This window comes from Ramularia collo-cygni (assembly GCF_900074925.1).
Source record: "Ramularia collo-cygni strain URUG2 genome assembly, contig: RCC_scaffold06, whole genome shotgun sequence".
NCBI lineage: Eukaryota > Fungi > Ascomycota > Dothideomycetes > Mycosphaerellales > Mycosphaerellaceae > Ramularia > Ramularia collo-cygni.
Window position 1 is genome coordinate 1,414,918 of NW_019716260.1, and position 24,167 is coordinate 1,439,084.

At 52.6% G+C, this 24,167-nt stretch overlaps 11 protein-coding genes; 6 read left to right on the plus strand and 5 right to left on the minus strand.

Annotated features, from left to right (window-relative positions):
* Positions 1 to 1,384: 1,384 nt before the first annotated feature.
* Positions 1,385 to 2,980, minus strand: RCC_04905 (uncharacterized protein; the record flags this gene model as incomplete). XM_023770181.1 has 2 exons in its annotated part: positions 1,385 to 2,022; positions 2,077 to 2,980. 2 exons carry the CDS (start codon positions 2,978 to 2,980, stop codon positions 1,385 to 1,387), a joined length of 1,542 nt encoding a protein of 513 aa, XP_023625949.1.
* Positions 2,981 to 4,015: 1,035 nt separating this feature from the next.
* Positions 4,016 to 5,994, minus strand: RCC_04906 (uncharacterized protein; the record flags this gene model as incomplete). XM_023770182.1 has 5 exons in its annotated part: positions 4,016 to 4,461; positions 4,540 to 4,888; positions 4,945 to 5,273; positions 5,329 to 5,428; positions 5,488 to 5,994. 5 exons carry the CDS (start codon positions 5,992 to 5,994, stop codon positions 4,016 to 4,018), a joined length of 1,731 nt encoding a protein of 576 aa, XP_023625950.1.
* Positions 5,995 to 6,888: 894 nt separating this feature from the next.
* Positions 6,889 to 8,046, minus strand: RCC_04907 (uncharacterized protein; the record flags this gene model as incomplete). The annotated part of the gene is made up of 1 exon (XM_023770183.1): positions 6,889 to 8,046. The coding sequence occupies one exon, from the start codon at positions 8,044 to 8,046 to the stop codon at positions 6,889 to 6,891; it is 1,158 nt and encodes a 385-aa protein (XP_023625951.1).
* Positions 8,047 to 8,440: 394 nt separating this feature from the next.
* Positions 8,441 to 9,414, plus strand: RCC_04908 (uncharacterized protein; the record flags this gene model as incomplete). XM_023770184.1 has 2 exons in its annotated part: positions 8,441 to 8,601; positions 8,655 to 9,414. The coding sequence occupies 2 exons, from the start codon at positions 8,441 to 8,443 to the stop codon at positions 9,412 to 9,414; spliced, it is 921 nt and encodes a 306-aa protein (XP_023625952.1).
* A 395-nt stretch (positions 9,415 to 9,809) lies between these two features.
* On the plus strand, positions 9,810 to 11,396 carry RCC_04909 (uncharacterized protein; the record flags this gene model as incomplete). Its single annotated transcript, XM_023770185.1, has 1 exon — positions 9,810 to 11,396. One exon carries the CDS (start codon positions 9,810 to 9,812, stop codon positions 11,394 to 11,396), a length of 1,587 nt encoding a protein of 528 aa, XP_023625953.1.
* Positions 11,397 to 12,889: 1,493 nt separating this feature from the next.
* Positions 12,890 to 15,184, minus strand: RCC_04910 (related to pseudouridine synthase TruD/Pus7; the record flags this gene model as incomplete). Its single annotated transcript, XM_023770186.1, has 1 exon — positions 12,890 to 15,184. One exon carries the CDS (start codon positions 15,182 to 15,184, stop codon positions 12,890 to 12,892), a length of 2,295 nt encoding a protein of 764 aa, XP_023625954.1.
* A 298-nt stretch (positions 15,185 to 15,482) lies between these two features.
* Positions 15,483 to 15,988, plus strand: RCC_04911 (uncharacterized protein; the record flags this gene model as incomplete). XM_023770187.1 has 2 exons in its annotated part: positions 15,483 to 15,617; positions 15,671 to 15,988. 2 exons carry the CDS (start codon positions 15,483 to 15,485, stop codon positions 15,986 to 15,988), a joined length of 453 nt encoding a protein of 150 aa, XP_023625955.1.
* Positions 15,989 to 16,656: 668 nt separating this feature from the next.
* Positions 16,657 to 18,291, plus strand: RCC_04912 (related to Na/H antiporter; the record flags this gene model as incomplete). The annotated part of the gene is made up of 1 exon (XM_023770188.1): positions 16,657 to 18,291. The coding sequence occupies one exon, from the start codon at positions 16,657 to 16,659 to the stop codon at positions 18,289 to 18,291; it is 1,635 nt and encodes a 544-aa protein (XP_023625956.1).
* A 513-nt stretch (positions 18,292 to 18,804) lies between these two features.
* On the plus strand, positions 18,805 to 19,311 carry RCC_04913 (uncharacterized protein; the record flags this gene model as incomplete). XM_023770189.1 has 2 exons in its annotated part: positions 18,805 to 18,883; positions 18,950 to 19,311. 2 exons carry the CDS (start codon positions 18,805 to 18,807, stop codon positions 19,309 to 19,311), a joined length of 441 nt encoding a protein of 146 aa, XP_023625957.1.
* A 921-nt stretch (positions 19,312 to 20,232) lies between these two features.
* On the plus strand, positions 20,233 to 22,605 carry RCC_04914 (probable NADH-ubiquinone oxidoreductase 78 kDa subunit, mitochondrial; the record flags this gene model as incomplete). XM_023770190.1 has 3 exons in its annotated part: positions 20,233 to 20,386; positions 20,445 to 20,827; positions 20,881 to 22,605. The coding sequence occupies 3 exons, from the start codon at positions 20,233 to 20,235 to the stop codon at positions 22,603 to 22,605; spliced, it is 2,262 nt and encodes a 753-aa protein (XP_023625958.1).
* A 391-nt stretch (positions 22,606 to 22,996) lies between these two features.
* On the minus strand, positions 22,997 to 23,977 carry RCC_04915 (uncharacterized protein; the record flags this gene model as incomplete). The annotated part of the gene is made up of 1 exon (XM_023770191.1): positions 22,997 to 23,977. The coding sequence occupies one exon, from the start codon at positions 23,975 to 23,977 to the stop codon at positions 22,997 to 22,999; it is 981 nt and encodes a 326-aa protein (XP_023625959.1).
* Between the last annotated feature and the right edge of the window lie 190 nt (positions 23,978 to 24,167).

A 24,167-nucleotide genomic window follows, 5' to 3' on the forward strand; every position in this document is an offset into this window, starting at 1 on the left:
AGAAATAACCGTGCCATCGTGCCCGCGCGGGAGCCAGACGAGTGACGGCCGCCGGATTCGGGATATCTTGGCATGATGCCTCAACGTTTGGTCAATTGGGTCCTGAGGGAAGATCGTGAGTTCTACACTGTAGATCTCAAACATCAATTTGCAGAAGCAGGTATCCAAGTCATCATAGAGATCGGTGGCGTCGGTCTCACGCCATTGCGATCTTCAAATGCCGCTACGGATTGGCAACTTTCAGGTACTCTAAGCGATCACATCGTAGTTATGACTRCCATACACTTCTTCGGCGAGAAATTCTAGTGTGCTCAATGTCATTCCGCATCGAAGCAGATCTGAATAAGCATGTCTGGCGCCTCGAATGCGAATCCAATCCCTACGACACTCTTGATACCCTCGCAGATATATACAATTGTAGGTCTTCAGAAGACATCGAGAAGTGATCGCGAGCTTGCCGAAGTTGGAAGTCTAGCGCTTCAAGAGTTAGATATCATCGCAACGCCCGACGGCCGCTTGCTCGCGTTGCCCAACGTTAGTTATGCACCATCGCACGGAAGCCTTGACGCTCCTCGATGCATCTCGCGCTGAAATGACGGAGGTTCCTCAACCCATGATCGGATCTGCTCCACCCGTACCTAACGTCCCACTTCAGGCAAATAGTGGCATGAAGCAGAGCTAGGGCGCATAGACCGGGCAGCTCTCAAGATGCCTGTCGAGCTCGTCCTCGAGATGATGTCGATGGTCGAGAATGCAGGATTTCCTATCAGCTTGGATGATGCGGAGGAATTTCGAGACGAGTTTCGCAATGAAAGGCGGATGAAGTTGCGGCGCGCGACTGCGCATGTTGATAGGTATGCTTTTGATCATGAGGATAGATGGGGAAGGAATCGCTGATGCACACAACAAGTAGTAGCTATTTCTTCCATTTTTCTGTTTTGTCTTTCCATCGCTTTGGTACTGCTCCGCATTTGATTATATCACATCCGACAATATTTTGTAGGTAAGGGCAGGAACGTGTGCTGTTAATGATTGGACTCGACCCCGCCTGGTGCAGAGTGAGGAGTCTTTGGTGTGGAGCGGCAATGTTTGCGATAATGTTTGCGGAAACCTGTCAGCTGGATGCTACGCGAGCGCACGAGAACAGTCATTAGTCGCAGAATACACCCAAGATGGGTACACCCAAGATGGGATGAAAGCGAACCGAGACGAGCTTGAGAGCGGATAGGGATCATTATCGTGTAGATTTTTCTACTTGAAATGGACAACAACTGAAACGCGGCACGCTAATGCTTCACAATGTGTTTTCTGTGCAAACTCAGGATATGCTTGCTCTGACTACCATCAAGTCATCGCGGAGGTGTGGTTCGATACCTCGAGTCGGCTATTGACCGACGACAAAACTCCGTGCTGCGTGATCGAGTTTTGTGAATAGCGCATCAAGTCCAGAGTCCAAAGGTTTCGAAGAGGCAGCAGCAGAAGAGGCGTAAGACAGGTAGGTAGATGAGTCGTCGAGAAGATTCATCGGATTAGGACCATCAGGCAAGTCGGTGACAGCGTACGCATTCACGCTATAATTGTTGAAGTTCATGGATTGGCTGCCGTATAAGTTCAGCTTGTTGAAAGGCTCTTCGGGAATGCTGACGAGGTTGACGGTGTGCTGCTGTTCTTGCGGTGCCATCGGGATCTGCAGCTGAGAGGCGTCAAACTCCGGGTATTCGGGTTTCATGTCCTGCTGCTGGGCTTGAGGCTGTGCTTGTTGCTGGATTGGAGCTACCTCCGGCTGCTGCTGACATTGTTGTGATTGTTGTTGTGGTTGTTGTTGGGGAGCTTGCTGAAAAAGCTGCTGTGGATCCCTGGAAATATCATTGATGAATGGCGAGAATGCTGGGTGGCGGAGCAGAGTCTCGATCAGACCACGGTAGCGCTCATTCTCCGCGAGAATCGACTGATTTTCGTTGCGAAGAGTGGTGGCTTCTTGGTTCTTGAGAGCGAGTTCGCCTTCAAGTTGGCCAATGTATTCTGTGTGAGGGTTAGTATACCATTGTTTGGGATAGCAAGACATATTTGACCTACCCTTTCTACGCGAACGGAAGGCGCGRGCGGAGACCTTGTTTCTCAACTGTCTCCGCTCCTTGCTGGAAAGCTTCTTGCCTTCTTCGGATGCGAGAAGACGCTCGTCCTCATCCATCTCCTCCTCATCCTTCTTCATGCGTGCAATGTTGGGCAGCGCATTGGAAGGAGAGCCGGCATCATCCGAAGGCGCCGAGCTGTTCTGACGCATCTGGTTAAGCAGCCGAGAGATGCTCTCCTCTACGTGAGCCTCCGCATGTACGGATCGCTTGCCATGACCATGCTGAGAAGAGGCTTGGCTTTGGCTTGGAGCCTGTGCCGCGGTGGCGGCTTGGCGGTACTGGGCGTGCTGGGCCTGGAGTTTCATCTGGCGTTGCTGCACAGCCTGAGCCTGGGCAGCCTTTTGCATGGCAGCCTGTTGTGCTTGTTGGCTGTGCATTCCGGGCCATAGACGGCCGACGTTGCTGATGGGCTCCTCGTGGCCACCGACACTGTTGGGATTGACAAAGCTGTTGGACGATGAGGTGTCGTTACTGGGGAAGAACATGGGTGGCATGGGTGCCGAGCCATTGAAGTCCATGGACATGTCGGCGTCAAGATCAATGCCCGTGTTCCAGCCAAAGCCCGAAGTGAAGTCGGCGTCTCCCAATCCAGAGTTGAAACCGTCGTATTGAGGCATGTTGGCCATGCTTCCAACGGGCAGACCGACCTGCTGCTTGAATTGTCCATAGTCGTGGCTTGGTCCGTTGAATTGTTGACGCTCTTCTTGCTCAAATGGCGATAAGGCGTCGGCCCGAGATGATGAGGCCGTCACTGGCGAGGCCTGGTTTGTGCCTTGGGTGAAGTCGAAGAATTGGTCCATTGTGTCGTGTTCGGTCTTGAGTCGTGGTGTTGGTCTTCCGGCCATGCCAGATTGTGTGTCGCTCGTGTCTCTTGTGGTCGTCGTTGCCTTGTCGCGGCGCAGTTGTGAGGCTGACGTGGCCTGCTAATCTTCGACAATTAGCAAGTAGTCGCTCGTCCGTTCCTGTTGTGAGGGAAATGATCGTATGGCAGGAGCAGTGGTGAATGTGGCGTGTTGGAGGGGAGTTGCGATGGGAGCCGGGTTGTTGTGGTGGAGTCGAATGCGATCCAGGAGGAAACGAGAAACACAGAGAGATGCTGGAGCGTGAGAGGCTCGACGGCAGCTCCCGTTCGACTCAGCCTCAATTGCAAGATTATTCGCTCAACCGGGACCACATCCCCTGCACAGTTGCATAACCGCTGGCTTCCGTTGCTTCCGCTAGCAGTTACTATTCTTGCCAATGACGCCGCGGTGTGGATCAGGATCTGGGCGCCTGTTCCAACTCCAAGCCAATTGACTGCCAATTCTTGGATTTGCCGTGGCCTGCATCACCTCTCGAGCTGAAAGGCGGCATACCAAGCTTGATCCTACGCTCGCTTGCACTTCCTCTACAACGACGGACCGGAGAGACAAAGGAGCAATTTTACGCCAGAATGTCATCGACGGACAGCCGCAACGTCCGCGGGTTCCGATCTGCACACTGTCGCAACTGCCGCACAGCACAGGATGAAACAGCCTAGAAGGAATTTCTTTCCGCCGACCGTTTCAACTTTGCGAGCCCTCCGACCACATGGCCCGCGTCACGGGATTCCTCAAATCGCACAAAACCCTTCTTCGGTGTCTATCGGTGAAATACACGTATATTTCACTTCACGGCCGAAGGCACAGCCCCTCGACGCGTCCTGAGCGGATAAGATTGTGGCAGAGTTGAGTGAGCCGCGAATCATTGCAAGTGGAATATTCCCGTCGAATGATTCTTATGGCCCGATATTGATCAATGTGCACGGCGCGAAGATTATGCAAAAGGCGTGTTTATTCCAATCCTTATGCAACTAGCAATCTCGGAATCGTGGAGGACGCATTAAGTTACTCCATGTCGATTCAAGATGAATCATCAGTCTCCTCAGCCGCAGCCGCAAAGACAGCAACGCTACTCATGCCAAGCCCTCCGATCAACCATAGAGCAAGGGTAAGACAAGCCGCCTCCATCTCGGAAGCCGTCTGATCATCCTCTGCCGTATCCACGGATTGCAATGCGCCTGCGTTTGGGGATTTGACAGCTCTCCTGCTTCCAGAGGTCAATCTGGACGACACTGAATGTCGGGAGGACCTCAGCGCACGACTGCGAGTGTTGTGCCTGGAAACATATTCAGCAGCCGAGCTTTGTCCACTCCCCCTGACCGGGCGCCTTGAGGTAAGCAATCTTCCTGAGCCACTGCTTGAGCCCTCGGAATCGCTGTCGTTGCGAAGCATTGCGCCTTCAGCGGTGGCTTTTGTGGCTCGCTTCGCAACCTCTTCTACATCAGAGAGCCATGGGAAGATGCTGCCTACAATCTTGATGTCAGTACATGTGCGTAAGCTAAGAAGAGAGCGCCAATACAGAGCCATTGCATGTAACAACTCACATTCTATCATAACACGAGGGTCGCAGGAGCTGGCAACAGACCATACACATAGACCGATCCCGGAGAAGATAACGTCCCAAGCCACAGAGTCGACCCATGGATCGTGGCACAGTGCGCCAAGTCTTCGAATCCCAGGCAAAGTCCATCGGTCCAAGCCATTCATATGCCCATCTCGCCAAGGCAACAGCGAGAAGAGCTGCATCCATTGAACKCCTTTCCTCACTGTCGACCATGCCTGATACGCCGTGAAGAGGTGCAACCCGATCGACAATACAGAAATAGCAGACCAAGCGCAATAGAGATTTCTCTTCGCTGCCGTTACATTTCGGCGTCGTACAGGTTTCCAGGGCTTACAATGTTGTCAGCATCAGCACACGAAATGCTTTAGACTACGCTTAGACTCACGTAAAATGCCAACAGCGCCGCCATGGCAGGAAGTAAGACCAATGATACCCGAAGGCTCACCCAAAGGATATCCGATTCTTCCCACCACAAATTCCCGGTGTAGTTGTACATGAGCGGTAGAGATGGAAGGAGAACCAATGCGATAGTTTCGAAGRGTCCTAGCACGGTCAAAAGGGTGGGAAAGGCGTCCAAGGATGTCAGTCCTGTGTTCACTGTGGGTGACAGCATCTGCAGAGCGTAAAAGACGAATTGCATGCCAGAGAGGCTGATGCAAAAGCCCAACATAATGAACGAAAGTGCAACCAGATATCCAACAGACCGACGCTTGCCTATTCCTTTATTAGTCCCACAGTCGTAATACAAATCAGAAGGGAAGAATCTTGCATTCAATAACAACATATACTGACCACGCAAAGTGTGCCATGTACCATTGAAAAGCAAACCATCTACTCTGCGGCACATCCACGAGCCGCTCGAAAGAGTGCTATCACGGGTCAGCATTCAGTTCTTACTGCTGAAGTCTTTGAAAGGCAACTCTCTCACCCACGCAGTATGCCCCTGTCCGTCCCACCATCTCCCATCTCTAGAATCAGCTCTGCGGAAGAGATGCTCCCACCGCAGCGCAGTCACCACGACAATTGCAACCAACGCGTATAGTAGCGGGTATAAGATTGTCCTCCAGACTCGCATTCGCTGGAGGCTTCTTCGTGGGGATAGACAAAAAGCCGCGATGATGATGCAGATGTTGATGACCAGGCWGGTGTACAATGCGATTGTCAATCTCCCATTCCAGACTCCGCTGCCCATGTTGAAGACGGGGTATATGAGCGTGGAGTGGGATGGTGTGTGGTCGGGACATGTGCGGTAGCGCGACGAGTCACTGCCATCTGTGTATCGACATGAGAAGTCGCTGGTCTCCATGTTGGACGATGCAATCTTTCTGAAGGGAAAAGGTCTTGGATCGAAGTGGGAGATTGCAGAGGAAGGGATTGTGGAGGGCAAAGAGATTGTTTGCTGTTGTGCGSAACGAAATGCATTCCTCGCATGCATGTAGCCTTCAGCCTGACAATCTGTGCTATGGATTAATACTTAATCGAGGTTCACGATGTATTTTGGTCTTCCGACGATCACCGCTCAAAGGCTACGCCGCAATTTAAGTAGCCGTAGGTAGTATCGAATACTCCATCTTGCCTTTGATTCGGTATGGGATGCGAATTCCGATAAATGTCAGCTTGAACGAGCATGGCAATTCCCGAATTGCGACCTCGAGTGAGACACCTCTGCACAAACGAAGTTGGGCAAGATAGCGACGACTATGATCCGTGCATTCGACCGCAAAAATCATACAATGCCTCCGATGACTGGCTTTCAGAATCTTGCAGATAGTCTGAGACAGACTCAGGACAATATCGCGCGAGGCACCACTCTTCTGGTACATCTGCCAGGCAAAGACGGATTTGGGCGTCTTATTAGGTCGCGCCCTGCTGCTGGGACAGAAACTAAACATCGTCGGCCCGGTCAGGCTGATATGAAGCTCGCCTGCAAACGTTTTGCAATGCGCCCACATAGACGGCCGATAAGCGAGAAGTATTAGAACTCTTGACACCTTTGACGTCCTGTGTAATGATGGTCACCGCTTGCTCGCGAAGGCTTCGATGCAAAAGAATAGGTAAGTGGCTGCCAGTGATCAATATACAAAGCTTGCAGGACGTCAAAAGTGAGGATCCTCTCCAGCCTATATGTAACAACGGCCCTACCGAGGCTCACGTACTGCATGGTAGACTGCAAGTCCTGCTTAGCGTCAAGTGCTAGTGATTTTACGCTCCCTGCAGAAGRCCATGGCTGTCGGATTCGATGTCTGGCCTTCCGGTTCTCGCACCGTCGGATGTACAGGTCTGTAGAGATCGGAAGGCTTGAGATCTGGTCCAACCAATGACGACAGATCTAATCAATCCGAACGATCTTCGGCTCATTGTAGTCTATCTCCAGCGCGAGAAGAACGCCATGTTTATCGGTGAAGGGCGTCAGCGCAACCCCAACGGTACCGACATCTGGCTCGATCTCCCTCTGTATATAATTGTGAAAATCAACGGCCGTGAACCCGCGGAAAGCCTCGCCTTCTTGAACGGGAAGAGGTGGCTCTGACTGCAATTGAGCTAAAATCGTCGACCGAGCAGTTGCGGCGGAAGGAGAGGTCAAGTAGGTGAAATGCGCCTCCGGAACCCGACAGGCGCAGGTCACACGAATGACCGGGACAGAGACGTATCGCTTCCTCAAAGCAGCGGCATGTTCCCGCGCAACGCGCATCTTCTCCGCATGGTGGATCTTGTGAGCTGCATGCAGCCTTGTCCGGAACTCTCTCGTTTCGTTGACATCGTCAARGTTGACAGGATTTTGCTGAAGATAGTCCCTGAATTCCTGGTCGCCGATACCCATATCGTCGTAGTCATGTATGTCATCATGGATCTTGGAAGGAAATACACTCCGCAGGCCACGCATCATTTCCTCCAATTTGTTGTCCTCGCTCCAGACCTTGAGGTTGTCCTCTGGCGAGCGATTGTGCATCCATTTGACACTCTGATAGCGCAGACTCAGCTCGCGCATGTTGGGGAAGTCGGCCCTCAGGCTGCGAACCTCATCGGTGGAGGTCAGGTAGGGCATCCATAGACGCATGTCAGTGGCCTTGAGATCCAGCCGGACGCGTGTGATCAGTCGTCCGCAGATGGGCGACGCAAAGGCACGGACAAAGATATTTGCGTCGGACGGGTGTGTCCATTCGAAAGTGTTCAACGTGTAGAGCAGCGGCGCCGCTTCACTCAGCACGATCTTACAGGTGCGCAAGATAGCGGGATGGATGTGGTAGGGTCGCCTCTTGTACGGCGTGGGCCATTCGATATTACGGTCCTCGGGGATGGCCAGCAGCAGACTAAAGATCTTCTCTCTGATTTCACGTGGCAGCTCGAACAGCAGCGAATGGGCGACACTGGCGGGCAGCGGCTGCGCGTCGGTCGATGGAAGTGTAGAGTTGGTCGTGTTGTCGCCTTGGATGTCCATTTCCGTTTCCATCTCCGAGCCCGCGTCCGAGTCGGTAATCCGCGACATGGTGGTGTTGATGTAGGAGATGCATGTGGTATAGGACATGGAGTCCAGCAACATCATCACAAAATTGTGCTAGACTATTATGCATGTACAACCTTGCACAAACCATCATCGCTCGAACTCTGTCCAGTCTTCTCCACAATTTGTGCGCGGGGAGCGGGCTCGCTTCTGATTCGCCTCTAGATACATGTACCTTACCCGCATCCATATGGCCGAGGTCAACGTACGGGCGTAGCGCGAAAGATGAATGATCATGGTGGAAAGACGCCGTGCCTTGCTTCGCCTCCGTCAGCCTTCTGGCATAGGTAACAATATACAGGAGAACCCGCGAAAGAGGACCAATCGATCTCGAACCGTGCCAAATACCTAATCCACCTTCCCGCGTACACCATACATCATGTCTGAACCAGCCAGCCAGCCCGGTGCACCATGCGATGGAGCCCAGAAGCTACCATCTGCTTCTGAGAAGTCAGTCGCAAAGGAGTTGGAGAAGAGAGTGCCCACAGAGGTCAAGAGCGCCTTTTCTACGCCAGACCGCATCCTCCTCCGTCTGAACAAGTATGCCTTGTCACTATACCATGAAGCTGAGCGCTTGCTAACACCTGTAATAGGCTCCTCGCTGCTCCCGGCGGCTTGAGCGCATTCCTCTCCACCTTCAATTACACCCTCTACCTCCTCGCACACCTTGACTCCAAGGCCGAGCCGCTGAAAGCTCGTATTTACCAGCTCATCAACCGCAGCTCAGACCTGCCCAAGATCACCCCAGCTGTCCCAGCCGGACCATCGCCAATCGCATCGCTCGGCGCCCTCCTCTCCTCCACCCGAACGACCCTCCGTCTGTTCGGCCTTCTTCCCATGTACGCATGGGCCCGCCAGCTCATGCAAGGCCCCAAGCCCGGCCAGGACCAAGTCCTCTACACCACCTCAGTAGCTCAATGCTCGCTGTACTTTGCCTTCCAGCTCTTCGAGAACGTTGCACTCCTCACAGACAACAAGGTTCTCTCAACGGACTTTACCTCTCGCGTGAGCGGCGGCCGCACCTCTGCGAACCTCTACCTCGCAGCATACCGGGCTTGGTTCCTTGGTTTCTGCTGTGACTTCATCCGTCTGTTCCGCGAGGCGCAGCTGGAGCGTGCTAAGCGCGAGCAGCCGGGTCACAACTCTGATGCGGCAGTCAGGAAGCAGGACGAGGAGATTGATCAGAAGTGGTGGGCGGAGCTTATTGTGCCGATTGCGTGGTTCCCTGTTGGTTTCCAGTTTGCGCAGTGGCGCGAAGGTGGCTTCCCTGGTTTCAACTTGGGTCTGATGGGTGCTGCGGGTGCTCTTGCTGGCTTGGGCAAGACCAAGGCTCTGTGGGATGCTACAGCGTAGAGTTGTGGGGTGTAGGTTGCGAGAGTGGTTGACAGGGTGTACTTTTGAGGCTCAGAATGGATATGAAAAAGATGCTGCTCATGTTATGAGACTTGTGGAGAAACAGCACCAATGGGTGGTGACTTTTGTATATATTGATCACTTGCGAATATCTCATCTGTCGTTCACATCTTGCTTTTCCGAAGCATTAATGCGACTCTCGTTTGCTACGGCAACCTCTCCTGTCACGATCAAATTTGTGCAATCGTTACATCGTTTACATGTTGATAAATACCTGAGTCCAAATCTACGCGCCTGCCTCGTTTAACGCGTCGAGTCCGAACCACTTCACTGTCCAAATCAGGAAAAGTCGTATCCAACGGCATCAACATCAACAATAATGCGCCTCCACTACAATGCAAACGTCTCACTTCTCCAGACCTTCGCCGCGAGGTGATTGCGTTGTATATCTGCGGGAAACGGGCATCTGCAAGCAAAATCTGCTCCGACGAGGACCGGCAATTGCCAATACAACAGCCGCCTTCCACCACACCAAAGTCACATCGCTACGATGGTCCGAGGATGGATCGCAAGTCCTCATCGTCTCGGATCGCGGAGTAAAGGTGATTGACGTGGGAATCCTGCTCGACACGGCGCTGCTCAACAATGGCAGCGGCGGTCTGGGTAAAATCGTCTCGGCGGATTTCGTGGGAAATGAACATTTGCTCGCAGTCTGGGAGTTTGGCAAGACGAAATTGTGGCATGTTTTGAGTGGGAAAGCTGTGGACTTACCAGATCTCAAGACGATTTGCGAAGGACGGGCGTGGCAGACGAGACCTGGTGCTGTTAATGGAGAACTGCGACTGTTCGCCATGCTGCATAGAATGGGCGCTGAAGACCATCTCGGTTTGAACTTTTCCTCTCTGACGCATGCTCTGCCGCTCATCAAGCTCCCCACGAACGATGCGCAATCCCTTTCTTGGTCACCAGATGGGAGGTGGCTGGCGATTTTGGATGTTCCAACAGCAAGTCCTTGCTTGCACATCTTCACTCCGGACGGTCATGTTTTCCGATCATACCCTTCGGCGAAGAACACTGATGCTGGACTTGGTATCAAGCACATGGTCTGGTCTTCTGATGGTCTTCTGCTGGCGCTGTCCAAGTTCGACGGCCGGGTCGAGCTTCTAAACACCAAGACGTTCACGCCTCTCGCGGTGATTGAGCATAGTACTACGATTGATCAGAAATCACTCCCCGTGGAGTATCAAGCGCGAGTCTGGCAGCAAGTCGTCTCGGCGGCAGCTGTACGCACCTACACGGAACCGCCACAGCCCATCTCGCCTCCCTTGTCTCGAGCAAAGCCTACCACGGAGCCAAATGAGCTCGGTGTTGCAGAGCTCTGTTTCAGCTGCGACGGCCGCTTTCTCGCGACTCGAGACTGTCGAATGTTGAACACGATCTGGGTATGGGAAGTCTCAACACTTGTCGCACATTCGGTAATCATGCAGCATGGCAATGTCCGCAAGCTGCTCTGGCATCCCACTGAGCCATCCCTTCTGCTCATAGATTGCGCAGAGGGAATCGCGACAGTGTATGATGTATCCACCGCAGAAGAACCAAGAATGTTCTMAACAGCCGCAAGACCGCTGGCAAGATTATCGTGGATCGCAACGCCGCGAGGCGGCAAGACGACGATCATGGCGACTGAGAAGACAGCCTTCAAGCTCATTTTCCCGGATGGTCAGGATGAGAGCGATGTTCAGGAGCCCTCTCCAACCACCAGCGGTGCGGTGTTCGACGAAGGAGCAAGCGAAGACTCACTCTTCGATGTCCTGTCTGGTCGGAAACCACTTCCGCCGAAAACCAATCCTTCATATACAGAGATGATGGATCTGGACATGGAAGCGGAAGACACGGTCGATGACGAGCAGTTGGAAGACACCTTCCGGGAGAAGCGCAAAGCAGCACTGAGCGATCCTCTCGATGATAGCGAATTCTTCTGAAGCGAAAGCTGGAATAGACAATTATCGAAACACAGCAGCTTTCGGGAGAGCACAATGGGTGAATCTTGAGTACCTAGGAAGCGGGTCACATGCTCGGCGGCTGGAATCGTCGTTCGCGGAAAACGTGGAGCAGCGCTGAGCGATGCTCCCGATAGCCGTGAGTCTTGTTGAATGCACAGGTGGGAATCGATGCTTATCAAAAGTTGATCGGTTCGAGAGACTACAAATCATGGACTTGGATTCGAGGCACAGATTCCAGTCCGCGAGCAGCTGGAAAAAGCGCAAAGCGGCGCTGGGCGACATTCTCGATTGTCGTGTGTCCTGTTGGAGACACAAGTAGAGATAGACGCTTTTTGACAATTTGCTGATTCGAGAACTACGATGTATCAAATACGCCGGGAAACGCTCAACAAGAACGCCCAACAAGAAAACAAAGCATGAGCCCCGTCTCTCATAAGGACCACATTACGAGTAGTGCCCCTCCGAAGACTCCATGGCAAACGAACTTGTATGGGCACTCCCCATATTGAGCATCCCGCTCGTCAGTCTAGAGGTCGCTCCAGCGTTAAAGCCGGGCTAGCCGTCGGGGAGAGCGAATGTCTGCGGACAGGGCGGCGGTGGCGGTCATTGTCCGTCCAAACTGTGGATTCTGTACTGCGTGAGAGGCATACCGTGGGACCTGCTCGCAATACAGACCTCTTTGAGGTACGTGGCGCTACACGATGGTCAGAAAAATCATGAGATGGTATAGAAAAGCTTGACATGACCCATTGCCCCTGAATTCAGCCCTATATGCCATGTTCTAAAATCATTCAAAGTCCGATTATCAACCGGAGAAATGAATTCGATAGGGGAAAATGAGGTCCCTCTTCCTACATGTACTGCCATCAAGTAAAATTGAACGAAGGAAAATTTGATACCTGATTGATTGGCAGYACGTGAAAAGTGAACCACGCTAACATACAACCAACCTCTGCTAGTCCCAAGATCTGGGTACCAAGATCTGTGTCCCAAGGAAGGACAGAACCAGACGGAGACATTTGAGGAGGAAGACAGTGGAGGTGCAGGACGTGACATCAATGGTGCGCTCCCATGTGATGCTGGAGAGACGATATCCACTGGCTTGGCATGTGTGAGTATGTGTGCCTGAATTCGGAGAAGATGCATGTATCGATACCAGCCGGATGGAGACGGATTGTGTATTTGGGGGCTAATGTTCAATCATCAAGGGATTCGCGGCTCTTCTTCCATCTCAGTGAGACACAACACGAGCTTCGCCATACGGCTTCATCGTCTTGATGGTGCGGAAAACGAATCAAGTGGCCGCGTCCGCAGGAAACTTCCCATCAGCGCAAGTTGAAGTAAGAAATGTGTCAAAACTCTAATATCGATATTGCTGCATGTGAATCATTTCAATGACGGATGCCCCAACAACGCAAGCTATTGCGACAAGTGATGGAGAGATCAATGTATGCTGCATCATAGACCGGCACCTACTTATTCGCCGTCGAGTAATCCGGCCGATAGCCCACTGCACCACCCTTTGTGAGCTCCCTCAACGCCATGGTCGCGTACTGACTACTCGCGAGCTTGAGCTTCAACAGCACGGCAATCTTATCATCGCTATCGCTGCTGATTTTTGAAGGCGGCGCCTTGCCATCCAGTTTCTCTAAATCGGTTTGCACCATCTGCTCCTCCACGGCGCTATAGCTCCGAACTTCCGCCTCCACGGCACCAAGAGGTCGGGTCATAAGCTTGCGATAGCTGCCGGAAAGAGAAATATCCTTCCAGGAGCGACGCATTTTGTAGGGGTCCAGACCTCCGCCAGCCTCGGACGCCATGAAGTCTACGTAGAATTTGCCAATCTCGTTGGAAGGGTAGATGACATCAAAGCCAGGGAGCGGAAGTACGACATCAAAGATCGTATAGCGGCCGCTTTCGGCCTCGAWCTTGCTGAGAGGTCGAGCACGAACGAAAGGATCGTCGGATGTTGGCGCTGAGCTGGCACCTGATGGATCTGCGGCTTTTGGATGAATGATCGGTTCACCGGCCTCATCAAATTCTTCCCTCTTGATACCATCAGCGACAGGAGCACCCTCTTGCTGCTCCTTCTCGCCCACCACCACAAGATCACCCTCTACGACTTTGTTCCCTAGAGTCTCCCAGCGCTTTCCGGCGACAGTGTTCCAGACAAAACTCTGATAGGCATGGACGTACATCAGTCTCAAGTTCCTCTGAATCATTCCCAAAGCGCCCTTCCAATCCTTMTCGTTCGGTCTGGTGTTTGTCTGGCGATCACGCTTTCCAAGATGTGTGACCATGCCACGTTCCGCGGAGAATCTATTGGGGAGTAGAGAAAGTGCTTTTGTCGAATTTCCATCTTTTCGGAAGTTATGCAACGCAGTGGCGCGTTGGATATCTTCTTGTGGGACCTTTCTTCGTATGCYGTTGCTGTCGCCGTTGGAATCCGCACCAGTCTCTGCAGCTTGATTCTCCTCTATCAGAGCCTCGTCATACGCGAGAATAGCCTCCACCGCTCCCTTGAGATCATCCTTCAACATCTTCATGCCAACCGCGTGGGTGCCTGTGCTGTGGGTGCCGAACCTCTGCAGACCAAAGTAGTTCAAGTAGCCGTGAGTGGTCAAGCTCTTAGCTGCAGCTTCTGCCGCTGTCTTAGCGTTCTCTAACCTCCGCTGAATACTCCAATCCGCCTGCTCTCCTTCGAAATGAGCGTCACGGAGAGTAAGTAGGAACTGGTTGCCACTCAGCATTCCCAACTCCAGACCCTCCGGCTTGTACTCCCACGGGCCGGCAAGGCGCCAGCCACGAGCGAAGCGGTTCAGCGATTCCATCCTCTCCTGCTTCACACGGTATGCACACACACGCTGCACCGTCACACCTCTACGGTCTTTGGTACCTGCAAAGCCAAAGTTCTTGACGTGCAACTTCATCTGAGAAGCGAGAAAGTACAACACTTCCATCGTATCCTTGTTCTCCTTGTAGAGAGTGAAATGAAGATAGTCTCCGCCCAACTCCGCCCAGCCCTGCTTCCCACGCGGCTCGGCCTTTGCCTTTGCCTGTCGGGTGTCACCGTTTCCATGCTGCGGAGTATTCACGGCAGCCGCTTTAATGGAAATATTGGTCAGAGGTCCGGACTGTCGCTCCTGGTCCTGCACCGTCAGTGTCTCCAGCCTCGAATTGAAGATGCGTCGGACGACAAGATGTGCGTCGGTGCGCTTCGACTTTTCGGCAATCGGCTCCGACTGGACTGACGGATGGTCGCGTGGTTTCCGGGTTGGATGGGCGAGGACGGATGCATATAGATTGAGAATGGCGTCGGTGGTTGGCTGGCCAAATACTTCATTCAGCGCTGCTTTGTCTGCATCGGATATGCTGGACACTGCAGCCTCCTTTGCCGCAGCATCGTCCGCGCTTGACGTCTCTTCTTTCTTGACCTCTTTCTTGATCTCTTCAATTTTGACGGGCACTTCCTCCATCTTCACATCTTCCGCCTTCACGTCCTCCTCGGTCCGGGCCTTTTTCTGTGCTTCCTCGCCATCTTCGGCTCGTTTTCTCTTCCGCTCCTGACCATTGGATTCCTGTGGGTGAAGTACTTCGCCGTTGGGCAGAACTTCGTTGACCAAGAAATCGGTATATCGCTGCTTGACAATGCATGTGAAGCCTGGCGCATCGCGTGTCACAAAGACGGAAATGCCGACTGCTTGTTCCTGCGCAACTTGACTTCGGACAACATCGGCATTGTGAGCAATCTCATCAGCTACCGACATGATTGTGGTATTAATGTTGATACTGAGAATGGTTGATAGGGATATCCATGAAGTATCGTATCTCTTTCAATGCCGCGACAAAAAATCTCGAGTTCGGCGCATGTGAAGCTTCATTCACTCAGCTTCACCGCCTTCTATTCCAGGCGACCCCACCTTCATGCGCCCCTCCAAGCAAACCTGCAGGGATGATGTGACGCTATTGTTTCCACCTGCCTTGCAACATTTCTTTTTCCTTCCATCAACAACAACTCACACAACGATACCATTCCGAAGCAAAATCACCGACACATCCACCACAATGTCCATCCCAACTTCCACCTCTGTGGTTGAGTCCACTGTCATCAAGGCTCCCCTTTCCGCCGTTTGGCACCACGTCAAGCTAGAGTCCTTCAGCACCTGGTACTCTGCCATCTCCAAGAGCGACTACGTCAAGGTCAACCAGTTTCCCAAAACTCTCTTACAACGACATACTGACAAGACCACCAGGGCGCCTCTCCCGACACCGACATCGTCAAGTGGACCTTCAAGGACAACACCGTGTTGGAGGTCAAGCAGGAGGAGCACTCGTCGATCAACCACTACATCACCTACTCTATCATCTCTTCGCAGCCCGAGCTCTCCTATTCTAGCGTTCTCTCCACCATTCGTCTCTACCCAATCACCAGCGGCGAGCTCGAGGGTTCCACCTTTGTGGAGTGGACTGGCAACTTCTCCAGCGATGCCGATGCTGGTGTCATCCAGGATGCCAAGTTCAAGCGTCGTGAGGCCCTCTCCGATCTGGCCAAGGCTTCCATGAAGAAGTAGATTGTTGCAATGGAAAGGGAAAGGCATGAACAAGGCGTAAAGGATACGGCATCATGAATGAGCGTCAATGGCAGGACAGCCTCACGAAGCATGAGAATACCCAAAATAGAGGCATGCAAACGCAATGAGAGATAAAAAGCTTCGTGTAAATTTTGCAATCTTCATCTCCATTGCCAGCAGTGACTAGATACATTGCACAACCCGTCGAGTCTCGTCAAAGCTCTGAAGAAAGCTTTGTTGTCGGGTATAATGAGGCAATTGAGACCGCGTCGTTTGCTCCGCTTTTCCTAGAAGTATTGAAAGGCAGCAAGACTTGGCTGAGAACGGCGTGCGTTGTATCTACCATGCCTATTTGATCGAATCGATAGCCTAACCTATATCTACTCGCTTAGGGTTCAGGTTCAGAGCTCAAAGATTCTGCCGATCGTTGAGAGTCACATCATCATACCTCGGAGCGTAAGCCAAATACTTCTTCCTTAGATTTGCCGACTACCCATGATTGTTCTCTTGTTCTGACCGATCTTCTTCCTAATGCGTTAACACCTACTGTCACCTGCTGCAATCGCAGCCTCCTATCCATCCCGCAGGTGTGCGGCCCTCTAAGATCCGAGAGGAAGAACATCCGCAGGCATACCCCGACTCCAGACCGGCGCCTCAACACCCTCGTCATGCCTACACTATCTCTCGTCAATTTCAACATTGTCTGTGCCACTCTAGGAGGCTTCATTTCCCTCTTCGGACTCGTCTCGTATCTGCTGAAAGAGAAGGCCTATTTATCCGAAGCACTCCTCTCGACCGTCGCTGGAGTAATATTCAGTCCACATGGCACAAATTGGGTACGGCCGCTGGATTACGCACATGGCTCAGAAGTCGATTTGGAGACGATAACACTCTACTTCACCCGCCTGGTGCTGGGAGTGCAGCTGGTTCTCGCTGGCGTGCAGCTGCCCAGCAAGTACTTGCGAACCGAATGGAAGAGCTTGTCGATTCTCCTCGGGCCAGGCCTAACGATCATGTGGCTGTGCACCTCGCTCCTTGTGTGGGCTATGGTGCCGGATATCGACTTTGTTATGGCCATGACTGTCGGAGCCTGCGTGACACCTACTGATCCAGTCTTGTCGAACTCCATTGTCAAGGGAAGATTTGCGGATAAGAACATTCCTCCTGCTCTCCAGAAGATCATCAGTGCAGAGAGTGGTGCAAATGATGGCTTGGGCTATCCGTTTCTCTTCCTCGGCTTGTACTTGCTCAAGTATGCCGGAAACGGCGGTGCTGGGGAGCACGGTGGTCTAGGTCACGCGTTTGCACTTTGGTTCTACGAAACATGGGTGTATGAAATCATCCTCTCCGTGGTCTATGGTGCGACTGTTGGCTGGATTGCAAAGGAACTCTTACACTGGGCGGAAGAACGACGTTATGTGGATAGAGAGTCCTTCCTCGTTTTCGCCATCTCACTCGCTCTTTTCATTGTAGGGACAGCTGGGTTGTTCGGCTCTGATGATGTGCTTGCGTGCTTCATTGCTGGCAATACCTTCACGTGGGACGACTGGTTCCGGCTAGAGACCAAGGATGATTCTCTCCAGCCCACGATCGACATGTTACTTAACGTCACCGTGTTCATCTGGTTTGGAGCAGTTTGCCCTTGGCACAGCTTCGTCACGAACCATGTGGTGCCAATCTATCGATTGATCTTCCTAGGCATTTTGGTGCTACTTCTTCGACGTTTGCCCATGCTTATGGCCTTTCAAAAGGGCATACACCAAGTCCAGAATTGGCGAGAAGCATTCTTCATGGGCTTCTTCGGACCTATTGGAGTCAGTGCCATTTTCTACCTCTACGTTGCCCGCGAATTCTTGCGAGAGATCGAGGTAGACGGCGTACAGCGGGAAGATGCTGCCCGACTGAGTGAGGTCCTCAATGAAGTGGTCTGGTTCCTCACCATATGCTCCATCTTTGTCCACGGTCTCTCGATTCCAATCGGCAAACTAGGGGTATACTTACCTCGAACCATCTCCAATGAAGGACTGTCGGGACTAATCTCACGCACATCCACAATTTCGAGGCAAGACAATCCAGCCCCACCAATTTATAAGACTCCTGGTGCCCAAGGTCCAGCTGGAAGCAAAGGCGACGGGAGCAATGAGGCGTCTGCGTCTGCGTCTGCGTCTGCATCGGCACCAAATCTTACTCGACTGCGTAATGATGGAACACCAGAAGGTCCGTCGACTCCAGCCTCTGCGGTTTGGCAACGAAGCATCAAATTTCATGATGGCAATGATCCGCTAGCGGTAGGCTCTACTTGATCATTCCCCATTGTCACTCAATATCATGATACGTTCTCACACATCTGTCGCCACTGTGGTGTTGAGTGGTCATTCAGCTATTGCCTTTCTCGTTCGAACTTTGGAGAGGCGCCAATGCAGATCAGCGTCAAACACTTTGCTTGATTCGACAAGGCGTGCTCACACCAACACTTCGACAGCCGCAAAGCAGAAACGTCGACGCTTAAACCTGCGCGAAAATGCATTCTCTATTCGGCCTTTGCCGTTGTGGATGTGGCTGCGCAACCAACGGTCTGGCTAAGACGACAAGTAGCCAATCATATCGAATATTTATATCGATTACCTACCCCGCGAAGTTTCACGCAATCAGCTACCAGAGTCAAAGGAACCTGGAAGAAGTTTGGGACTCATCAGACCGCAAGTCTTCTGCCCCTGCCTTGAGCTCGTTCTTTCTCTTCCTTTCACCTACTGCATTGACGAACAATTGAACGATCAAACGACTCCAATTTACAATCCCAACTTCTCAATATCAACATGGCCACCGCAGCAGTCTGTCCCGTCGTAGGCACGACAACTAATATGCTGCCACCACACCATCCCGCTGTCTCTTCTGGTATGTGGTCTCATGATCGTCAGATAGCTTATCCCGACACTGACTGACCGCAACTCGTATGAACAGACCCAGAAGCCCGCTGCCCAATCACCAATGCCAAAGTCCAGCACCACGACACCATCGTGAACCACCCTTCCGATGGTGATATCCCCTCGGATGACAAGCAAGCCATGGACGCATCTGCCTGCCCCGCACTCAAGAATGCCAACAACAAGGAGAGTATCACTGATGCTACATGCCCGGTCGTGRGCCCGGTGTCGTCCCATCTTCCACCCGCTCACCCCGCTTTGAACGAGAAGGATGCTGGTGCCGTATGCCCGGTGACAAATGCGAAGTTGGAGCACCACAAGGGAAAGGTTGCCACGCACCCTAAGGTGGCTGCTGACGCTGCTGCTTCGAAGTGCCCTGTTGCTGGTGCGGCGGCTTGATTTTGTTGATATAGTGAAAATATATGAAACGACATGATTTGGTAACTCTGGCCTTTTGATCGAAGTTTCGAGTTTTCTGTGTACGTTGATGCTATTGGAGCAAGGGCCGCCGAAATTGAAGATTGCCGCCTCTCCTTGTAGTGAGTCGACGACAACGCTCACGAACAGGTGGCTACAAGCACAAAAAACAGTAGCCTCACGGAGAGTTCAGTACGGATGGTCGAATGTCCAGCGGATGCCAGGCAAGGATGTGAAGAATCAGCATGGCCATCAGTATGAGGAAGGCGGCCTGAGAGCACGGTGGATGAGATTGGCGACCGACGTGTCTAATAGTTTTATATGGAACAGTTTGCTGAATGCACGAGCGATTTTGAAATGCAGACCCGGTACCTGTTAGGGAGTACCGCTGCCAGGTAAGAGCTATTCCCTGACATCCACCCATAGGTACGGCGCTCCGCCTCGGAAATGATGAGTCTGAGCTGATATACTGAGAACTCCGAGAATTTCGAATCTCTTCCCCTTGAGCGATGGCTTTCAGATGGATGGGGATGGCCACTTTTGGTATGTAGCGCCATTGGTAAGGAGACTTCATTCATTGAGCGAACCCTCTGAATATCCAGCTATGGCGCACGCTTTCGTGCTCTACAGCTACATGATAGAGTGCAACCAGGTGGAGGAATACCCTGGCAAAACCACAATATGTGCTGATTGATACAATTTAATGAAGGAAGCAGAAGAGGTTGCGCGCAGAATTCGAGATTTTATGAGTTGTGCTGCAGCCAATCAAATCGTGTTTTGACGGCTGACTAGAGAGCGATTCTAAACGCGGTTAGCGTCACGACCTTACTCCCGCCTTTCAGTCTACTACCCGGCTGTATTCTAGTTGATCCAAGTCGCCTCCGCGAGCACGGCAAGCCAAACATGATCCGATCCAACCTGCTACGCTCTCTCCCGCGCCAGGGYGCCACCCGGACGAGCGCCAATGCTGGACATGCTGCGCGCACCTTTGCCACGAGCGCGAGGCGGGCCGCGGAAGTGGAATTGACTGTGGATGGAAAGAAGGTGTCAATTGAGGGTGGGCAATAGCACATACACCTGAAATGCACAGCGCAGCTGACCATGTCGATTCCCAGCCGGCTCCGCCCTCATCCAGGCCTGCGAGAAGGCCGGCGTGACCGTCCCACGCTACTGCTACCACGAAAAGCTCATGATTGCCGGAAATTGCAGAATGTGTCTGGTTGAGGTCGAGCGCGYGCCCAAGCCCGTGGCTTCGTGTGCTTGGCCCGTTCAGCCTGGGATGGTGGTCAAGACCAGCAGCCCGCTTGTCCACAAGGCAAGAGAGGGCGTCATGGAGTTTCTATTGGCAAACCACCCTCTGGACTGCCCCATTTGCGATCAGGGCGGCGAGTGTGATTTGCAGGATCAGAGCATGCGCTACGGCGCCGACAGAGGCCGCTTCCATGAGCTGGAGGGCAAGCGAGCTGTCGAGGACAAGAACATTGGCCCATTGGTCAAGGTAATACACGAATAGGAGCCTGACAACAGAAGGGACATGCTGACACGCGGTAGACATCAATGAACCGCTGCATTCATTGCACACGCTGCGTTCGTTTCGCCAACGATGTGGCAGGTGCGCCTGAGCTTGGTAGCACAGGGCGTGGCAACGACATCCAGATCGGCACGTACCTCGAAACCGCCCTCGACACCGAGCTCTCTGGTAACGTCATCGATCTTTGCCCCGTTGGTGCCYTCACCTCCAAGCCATATGCTTTCCGTGCTCGACCTTGGGAGTTATACCACACTGAGACTGTCGACGTGCTTGACGGTCTTGGAAGTGCCATTCGCGTAGATGCTCGTGGCCTCCAGGTTATGCGTATTCTGCCCAGACTCAACGACGATGTCAACGAGGAATGGATCAACGACAAGACCCGATTCGCATGCGATGGCCTCAGCACACAGCGTCTGACAACCCCACTCGTCCGAAGGGACAACCAGTTCCAGCCTRCAACTTGGGAGAACGTCCTCGTTGAGATCAGCGAAAAGTTCAAGGAGCTCGCACCCAAGGGTGACGAGGTCAAGTTTGTTGCTGGTCAGCTTGTCGAGACCGAGACTCTTGTCGCTGCCAAGGACCTTGCCAACCGTCTTGGATCCGAGAACCTCGCATTGGACCAGCCACAAGGCTCCGCRCCACTCGCTCACGGCATTGACATTCGCTCCAACTACGCCTTCAACTCCAAGATTGTCGGCGTCGAAGAAGCTGATGCCATTCTTCTTGTTGGAACCAACCCTCGGTGGGAAGCCGCCATTCTCAACGCACGGATAAGAAAGCAATGGCTGCGCTCGGACCTTGAGGTCGGTGTCGTTGGACAGGACTTTGAGTCTACCTTTGATTACGAGAACCTGGGCGTCAACGCCAATGACCTTAAGAGCGCTCTCGGTGGTGCTTTCGGTGAGAAGCTCAAGTCTGCGAAGAAGCCAATGATCATCGTTGGCTCAGGCGCGGTTGAGCACCCTGATGCCAAGGCCATCTACGAGACTGTCGGCTCCTTCGTGGAGAAGAACAAGGCTACCTTCCAGACCCCAGAATGGRATGGCTACAATGTACTTCARCGCGCCGCATCTCGTACCGGAGCTTTCGAGATTGGCTTCTCTGTTCAGAACCCTGAAACCGCAAACACCAAGCCAAAGGTCATCTGGTTGTTGGGAGCTGACGARATCGAAGCTGCCGACATCCCCAAGGACGCTTTCGTCATCTACCAAGGCCACCACGGTGACCGCGGTGCTGCTCTGGCTGATGTCGTTCTCCCCGGTGCCGCTTACACCGAGAAGGGTGCTACTTACGTCAACACCGAGGGACGTGTACAAATGTCTCGCGCTGCAACATCAGTATACGGTGCTGCCCGAGACGACTGGAAGATTGTCCGCGCCGTATCCGAGGCGCTTAATGTGCCACTTCCATATGATGATGTCGAGCAACTGCGCGACCGCATGGAAGAGATCTCACCCGCTCTCCGAAGATACGACATTGTGGAGCCTACCAGCAAGGACATGCAGTCCTTGAGCAAGGTCCAGGTTGTCGACCAGAACAAGGGCGCCAAGGCCTCAAGCGAGCCCTTCAAGAAGATGATTGAGGACTTTTACCTCACAGATTCCATCTCGAGATCGTCACCCACCATGGCGAGATGTTCTGCAGCAAAGGCCGCTGGCAACCCGAACACAAATTTCATGGCTCCTGGAAACCCGAATCCCACGATAAACTATGGTCCTTCCGAGTTGGCAGGTGCCAGTGCATGAGTGTGGTCGGGTTTGGGCTTTGGGCAAAGGCATGTGAAAGAAATGTAAATAGGCGCTCGAGGCGTTTAATGAGCGTGTATTTGTACCCAGGAATACAGAAATTCTCCTGTGAGTTCGACAAGTGCAGATTCAGACCTCCTCGCAATGTTGTCCGGTGGCAATTCTGTTGCGGGCCTGCGCGTRTGAGGCATCAGATGGACTCTTGATGTCACATACCAAAATAGTTTCAGAGCAGATGGCTTCGAAACGGCTGCGTGTGAAGAAGGGGATTTCGAGAAGGACATGTCCGCCCGAGTGGACGAGAGAGAGAAACGTGCATTCTGATTCTGATCTGATATGGCATGGCACATCTCGAGCAGACCATGATTCATCCCCAGTTGCATATTGTATATCAACATCTGTGTACCAAGTGGTCTAGCTCATCAAAGTCATCCTTATCGCCTCTGGTGAATAGTGCTTTGCCAACAGGCCATTCCATTCCATAACGACATGCAATCTCCTGTGCTCGATCGCCCCCAAGCCACTCAGCAAAAGCCCTCGCAGCAGCATGACTTTCCACGACATCCCCTATACGATTAACCAGCGCTGTGCTCCCTACAAGCGCCGAGCAAGGATTCATCAATTCCGCACCACCTTCAACATGAACTCGCAGAGAAGGAATGCCTCCATCTCGTTTTGCTGTCAAGTATGTTGAGCGATCGGTCAGAAGAAACGCCCCCTTCTCTTCAGCCTTGCGCAGCGCATCATAAGGGACGAGAGGGTACGTTTCGATCCAATCCGCGGCTATGACATCGATCCCCGCTCTTTTCCATAATGTTTGCTCTTTGGCAAAAGTCGCCGATCCATCGCCTCTGCTGTGGAACGGGAAACACTTTCCATTCTTCTGCGAATGTGAGTTTGCAATAATACGGAAGGCGTCCTCGATGTCCCGTGCATGGAGGTCTACGTCGGGCCCAGCAAAGATGAAATGATCATTGAAAGGTCTACAGACTCTTTCCGCCCAGTGTTCGTGGATAGAGATGTCTTCGTTTCTGGGCTCGTATGTCAGAGCGATTTGCACCACACCAGCGAGGAGAGCTACTTGAGAGTGTCGAGAATGGTTCGAAACCCAGGCGATGCGAATTCCAGAGCCGGATTCTTTGATGTACGTCTCTGCGAGGAGCTTTAGGATGCCGGTGTAGCCAGCACCTCCATTGCCAATGCGGAACCTGATGGGGTGAGATGGGTTGCCGTAGACTTCTTTATCCTGGGTGCTGATGGTATCTGAGCTCGTCCCATGTTGCAACAATAGTTGTGAGTTGAAGTAGCGTGATAGCCAAGGATTGGAGACGTGAACGTGATTTGCCAGCCCATCGTCTTGATGCAACTCCATGATATCTGATTTCTTGCGATTGCATGCAGTATTGGCCATCTACTGAGCACCAGAATCGACAGGAATACCGGTAATAGGCGGCCAAGGGGGCGAATTTTGGTAGTTTGCTCTATCGTACATCGTCTTCCACGAGGTCAAGCTGTCGGCTTTCAGATCCACTCTTTGCACTCAAATCCCGATAGCTCGCCTA